This window comes from Temnothorax longispinosus, unplaced genomic scaffold (assembly GCF_030848805.1).
Source record: "Temnothorax longispinosus isolate EJ_2023e unplaced genomic scaffold, Tlon_JGU_v1 HiC_scaffold_22, whole genome shotgun sequence".
NCBI lineage: Eukaryota > Metazoa > Arthropoda > Insecta > Hymenoptera > Formicidae > Temnothorax > Temnothorax longispinosus.
The window spans coordinates 135,089-142,032 of NW_027270036.1; the positions used below are offsets into that span (position 1 = coordinate 135,089).

At 40.7% G+C, this 6,944-nt stretch overlaps 1 protein-coding gene across 1 annotated transcript; it reads left to right on the forward strand.

The window, feature by feature from the left end:
• The first annotated feature begins 4,836 nt into the window (after nt 1-4,836).
• Nucleotides 4,837-5,466, forward strand: LOC139823951 (uncharacterized). The gene is made up of 3 exons (XM_071796418.1): nt 4,837-5,037; nt 5,108-5,273; nt 5,351-5,466. The coding sequence occupies exons 1-3, from the start codon at nt 4,837-4,839 to the stop codon at nt 5,464-5,466; spliced, it is 483 nt and encodes a 160-aa protein (XP_071652519.1).
• Nucleotides 5,467-6,944: the final 1,478 nt, after the last annotated feature.

The window sequence follows — 6,944 nt, forward strand, 5'->3', positions numbered from 1 at the left end:
ATAAGACAACCCGAAATGTTAAAGTGTCTTCCAAAAGATCTTCAGATGATGTAAATAAGACACCCGAAATATTGAAGTGTCTTCCAAAAGATCTTCAGATGTTGATGTAAATAAAACAACCCGAAAAGGGACCTCCACAGAAAGACGAATATCAAACAAGCCGGGTCAAATTGTTGAGAATAAACGTGGAAAAGAAAATATTGCTCTGAATGATCAACACGGCCAATCTGGTATTTAATTTTATTTTTGCATTGTAATACTGCAATCTATGTGACATATGTGGTTTTGTTAGAAAGTACGTACAAGAATTCGGAGCGCGACACATGTGCGACACATGTGCGACGGATGGCACGCGCGGAATTCCAGAGCGCGAAGCGTAAACAAGGAGTGGGGGGCGAAAAAAGCCTCGATCGTGACGCGACCGAATAGACGAGTCAGTCGTTCACAATATCCGAAAACGAGCGGACATATCACGGGGTCAGCGTGTTAGAAACGGGCAATAAGAATCGTGAAGAGATTGTGTGTACGAACATTGTGGATGTAAGTGGCAATTCGGTAGAATGCTCACAGATGGCATCGGTATTACAGTTCCCTAGTTATCTTTAACGTTATGTGTTTCGCGAGCGCTGCGACGATCACGTTGCGCTCCAGCGCCGGAAAGAGGCACGGACCGACGATACTGCGCAAGCGTGAGTGTGTCGGGACGGGCGTGAAGCCCGCCGAACAAGCAATCGTCTTCCGGCTAGCGAGGCGTACAGTTACGTTCCTTACATCGGCTTCGTATAATTGCTACGCGACTGAAATCCGCCAGACTATTGAGTCTGAGACAGATCACCGGGACGTCTCCTTAATACAAGAGGAAGCATTGCAACCCTGCTCAGAGGCGATTGAAACAACCTCGCTCGACACGACGGAAGGACGGATGAACATAGCCATTGCGACGTGGCCTCGTTGAAACGGAACGAAGCGGCCATCTTGGACATTGCGACGTGGCATCGTTATAAAGGAACGAAGCGGCCATCCTATCTATCGGAAAAGGTTCTTACGGTTTTGGTCGTTGACCATCATTACAATTATCAACGGCGGATGCAACCAGGTAACTTACGGTTTGGTCGATGACCATCATTACAATTATCACCGGCGGACGCAATCGGGTAAAATATCGAACTCGTGTAACGTAAAGATCACAAGCGGGATAATCGGCAATTATCGGTCGGATTATAATGAACGCAAGGTCATCATAAAACGCGTTGGATATCGTCCTCGAATTAGGCACGGAGCGTTGGATATCGTCCTCGCATTTGGCACGGAGCGAAGGATATCGTCCTCGCATTTGGCACGGATCGAAGGATATCGTCCTCGCATAAGACACGGCGCGATGGATATCGTCCTCTCGCATAAAACACGTGATAACGGATTGTATACTCGCATAAAGGATACGTAGCTAAATAAATCTTATTGAATTAAGTATCTATCTACACTCGGTTGAACTTAAAGTCATTTGAAATGGTGGCAATCTTCGAATAGAATCATCTTGCCTTATCGATGCACTCGTTACTCGGATATTTACATATAGTCTGTATGAACTTGCATTATCGATATACACGCTATTCGGATATTCACGCATAGTCAGTATTATCTTGCATTATCGATGCACACGCGGTTCGGATATTTACGTATGGTCTGTATTATCTTAACAACATAGTGCGATTCAACCTGTGGCTATTTGCCAGCTATCAACGTTTACGAAACAACGGATTACCTGCAAAAGGTTAATTATCATTTAATCACGTTCGCTATTCATGTATCGAAATAATCTACTACTCCCTTGAAATAATATAACTGGATTGATTGCAAAAGTTACAGTATCAATGAATAGAAAGAAAGTGCATTATATTGCATTTACAGAATCCCACACGATATATATATACATCTAACGATTTGTAGCGGCCTGACTTTATCGAACGCGGACTGGTGTGCGGGATCAGGAGTCCGGTGACAGGCCCAGAAACAATAATCAATTTAGTGAGACATGCAGTAGTTTATTCACAGTTTAATTATATACACGAAATGACGCGATATATACAACGACAGGGGCAGTGCAGATGCACTCGCTAACGGACGTGGTAGCACGCTATTCGGCGGACTCGGTATACCCGAGCGGGATGTTAGCGCGGTATGTGCGCAGGGACGGACAGAACGCGATATATACAACGACGAGGTAGTGCGGATGCACTTGGGTGCATAGGCGGCCGCGGTATCGTTTACGGGCTCGGTATATTACATAGACGTATTACATACAGGCGGACGCGGTATAGTATTTAACGAACGCGGTATCGTTACGGGCTCGGCATATTACATAGACGTATTACATACAGGCGGACGCGGTATATTTATGGGTAGTGCCCTTGCACTTGATAACGGCGCGGTATTTAACGAACGCGGTATCGTTACATAGACGTATTACATACAGGCGGACGCGGTATCTTTACAGGTAGTGCCCTTGCACTTGATAACGGCGCGGTATTTAGCAACGAACGCGGTATCGTTGCATAGACGTATTACACGGGCTCGGTATATTACCTAGACGTATTACATGTAGCGCGGTATAATGCCTGGAGGCTCGCGGATGTCGCGGTATCGCGATGACGTGCGGGAACGCGTAGCGTAGGAGGATTTCCGGAGCCCCGGGGCGGCGGCAGCGAGAGCCCTCGTTGCGAGGCCGAGCGCGCTCGACCCCGCGTAACCGTGCCTTCGGGGTTAAGTTGAAGGAGTGCGAGAACACCTGAGAGCCCTCAGTCGAGGCTCGGAGCACCGGACCTCGTTTGGCGTGTTCCCTAGGAGTCGGGAATAGGTTTCGTCTTGGAAGCGGATTTCTAGACGAAGTGTCTCTTTTTCTCGGAACGGCGGTTTATATACCCGCCCGGCGCGGCGTTTGCTAGGAGCGCCGATCGTCGCGCTGTGGTGGGAGGCGCGGCGCCGCGCTCGTCTTCGGGGCGGCTCGGCTCCCGTCGTCGCTCGTCGGGAGGCACCGGTGCCGCGCTTGGCCCGCGCACACGGTGCGTTTTGAAAGGCGTTTAAAATGTGGGCGCACCGCGCCCTGGTCTTCGCCCGACTGGTCGTCGGTCGGGCGGCATCCGGCGGTCGTTTGCCGGGAACGATGCTTAGCGCACGGGGTGCATCGATTATTTACGACGAATCACTAGTCGATAACGTACTTCAACTTATTCATGCTTGGTATACTTTGCTATATTTATGTAATGTGTTTTGAACACAATGTTTAACTTGTCTGATCCTTTCTTCAAACCGACTTAAGTAATAAAATCACTGGACTGTTTCTCTGTTCGAAATACAAATAACGGAAATCTTACAATCATAGTTCTTACAATCATTTATGATGAGAGATTAACTTCTTGTAGTGACAAATGAGAAAGGATTATGCATTTATAATTCAACATTATCTTATTTTGTATTGATGCTATGTGTTCTCTGTACAATATTTATTACAATATATTCATAGATTATAACATAACTGCCCTGGAAATACACAATCTCTTTACCGACGTAACAACAAGAAAAGTGTCGTTCCCTATTCTATAAATCTTGAGCTCAGGCTCCTGCGCGAGCTTGTGCGTTTCAAACAGGTTTTGTATCTGAGATTTTCGCATCAATGGTTTGTAATTTCTAGATGAACCTTTGAAGAAGTGTCTATGACAGAGTTTGTCTCAAGGATTAATAGTACCGCGGAAAAGAGCAAAACTGGAACAGGTGTGTTTTTTACATAGAGAGTGAGATTACAGACAAGTAATACGGATCTTTGCATCATTTTCTGTAACACACTCAATGTACATTAATGTTTTACCATAAGCAGCATCAAATTTGAATATTTCGAGGTACTGTATCTAGATATTTGTGTATCATGATTCAGGATTGTTTGATAATTTGGCATCATTAAACGTTTGATATGTGTGAAAAGTTGTGTGAAAATGTAAACAAAAAGAAATAGCTTATACAATAAGTAAATTTATAAAGTAATTTTGGATTTCTTGCTAACAATCATGATGCACAAATATCTATAGATACATACGGCGTACCCGCCAAAAATATTTAAATTTGACGCAAATTTATGTCTTAAGGCATTAATGTCTTAAGGCATTAATTTATTACCACAATATGCACGAATCTGTGGTAATAAATATTTTTAATAAGATTAATAAAGAAAATACCTTTTCATATAATGTTATTTGCAGGGAATATTGGATTAAAAGGTTGTGCCACGAGTACTCCTAACAAAAATGGTACATCAAAACCAAGTTGTTCTAAAACAGTCGAAGAGAATGGTTAGTGATGTTTTTTATTTTAGCATTGTCATAAGCATACAGAGATATTTTATACTTCTCCTTTTTTACAGCAAATAATGACAAGATTCCAGTCTCACGCGAAGATGATTTTGATTGTCATGATGATCAAGAAAAAGATATGTCCGACGGGACATATGAGCCGCATATGGATACGGATAGAGGTTCATCTGATTGTAAGTCAGTTTGTGTGTACACCCTCTTTATATATCAATTACAACTTCTTTGATTCTTCTTTACATTTTAATTTGATTTTTCACAGCAAGTTCAGAAGCTGACGAAAACAGAAGTCTGGAGAACATAACTGAAGAGGAAGAACCAAATGAGGACGATCCAGTTCAAACAAATACAGCCGCCGATGGAAGAAGAACAGGCGTCATAGGTACAATTTACTATATTCATGAGTACAATATTATTAGTATAGTTTGATGAATATTAAATTTAATACATTTTTTGGTTTTCAGCAATTTTGAAACATATGTATGAGAAAACTAAAAAAATAGAACGAAGGCAGGAAAACTTGGAAAACAATATCGGGGAGATTAAGGAACTTCTACTTTCTAGAACAGACCCTTTGACTCACCCTAAAGATTTACCAAAGCTGCCTCTACAAGCTTATGCTGATTCCAAACACTTGGAGGAAAAAATAAATCGAGAAGAGTCACAGAAAGACTATGTTGTAAGTATAAAGAAGTTATTAATTATTCAGTATTCTCTGCTTTTTATTAACATTGTCATATCTTTTTCAGATCAAGAGACTGTGTCTAGCTGCTAGAGGGACCAGTGATAAAGAATGCGCCAAGCGAGTGATGGAAAAATTAATGTCCAATCATGTTGGTACTTTTTACAGTTGGCAGGGAAGTGGCGGAAAGAAAGATTCATTTAAAAACACTGTTATGATGGAGACTGTAAGACGTAAGTATCTTAAATTCTGTTGTGTTATATTCACTCTACTCTCTGCGTGCCACCAAAACTGTTTTTATCTTCCGCAGTTGTAATAAAGAAACTTCGTCATGATGTGGATATGGGTACTGCTGAAGACGCAATAAAAGACTGGCTCAAATCAAGAAAATTTACCAAGAATAATGCTATCTGTAATATTGAATAATCTGAAAAAAAAAAAAAAAATTTGTCTCCATTTTATTTTTAAGATTTGTAATAAGTTTTAAGTAAAAAACGTCTAGTTTTATATATATATATATATATATATATATATATATATATATATGTATATATATGTTTGGTAAGCATCACATCAAATCAAACAAACTGTCTCAGTAAAAAATTTTTAAAATAAAAAAATTTAAGATTACCTTTTTGTGTCTTAAAAAATTTTGACTGAGACAGTCTTGTTTAATACGATGTGATTCTAGCTTATATTTTATTTTCCGTGAAACACGTTTTCGAGAAACGTTTCACTAACGTTTTGTGAGAACGTTTATCACAAACGTTGAGCAAACGTTAGGCAAACGTTTAACCAGGTGGACATTTGTACCATTTATGAACGTTAAGGTTCGAACGTTTCTGAAACGCTTAAATAACGTTATGTGTTGGTGGGGTAAGGGCCAATCAGAACGCAAGAGGAAAATTGCATCAATGTGGGAGTGACATTTTAATGAATAGACAGGTTATATTGCAAAATAGAGCTGAATAAATTAATTTTAGCAAGTATCTCCGTTATTACATTGCACCACCAATTAATATTAGTCTGGAAATGACGAAACAGAGACAAGCAAATCGTAGAAGAAGAAGAAAATGGTGGATTCGTCCAAAAAATCTATCTAAAGTTCAACAAGGTTATCAGTCAAATCTTGTGAGAGAAATGGAAATAGAAGATCACGAGGCTTTTTTTCAAAATTTCCGAATGTGGCCAGAACATTTTAATTGGTTGCTTAGTCAAGTGCAAGATAACTTGCAAAAGCGAAGCAGGAGAGCTTCATTGGATCCCAAACTGCGTTTACAAGTAATACTCTTGTAAGTACGCAGAATCTGAAATTATTTTATACTAGAATGCAATATACAACATTAGTTGTATGTGTGCATGCGTGCGTGCGTGCGTGCGTGCGTGCGTGCGTGCGTGCGTGCGTGCGTGCGTGCATGCGTGCAATATCTAGCACAAGGAGATTCTGTTTTGAGTAAACACACAGAGTTTCGCATAGGGAGATCAACAGTGTACGCAATAATTCCTGAGACCTGTAAAGCAATTTGGGAGGCACTACAACCAATTTTTCTCCCAACTATGGATAGAAATTTATGGAATAGAGTAGCAGAGGGATTCATGGATAAATGGCAACTCCCTAATTGCGTCGGTGCCATTGACGGGAAGCATATTCGCATCAAAGCTCCTCCTATGGCCGGATCCGAATATTATAATTATAAAGGATTCTTTAGCTTGGTACTTATGGCTGCTTGAGATGCAGAATATAAGTTTACATGGGTAGATATTGGGCAGTATGTTATGTATTCATAGCAGCATATCTCATAATTTAAATATATAATTACATTGCATACAAAAGTGCATGTATATTTCTATTCGCAGGTTCATTAAGTGATGGTAGTATCTGGAGAAATACAAATTTCATGCAA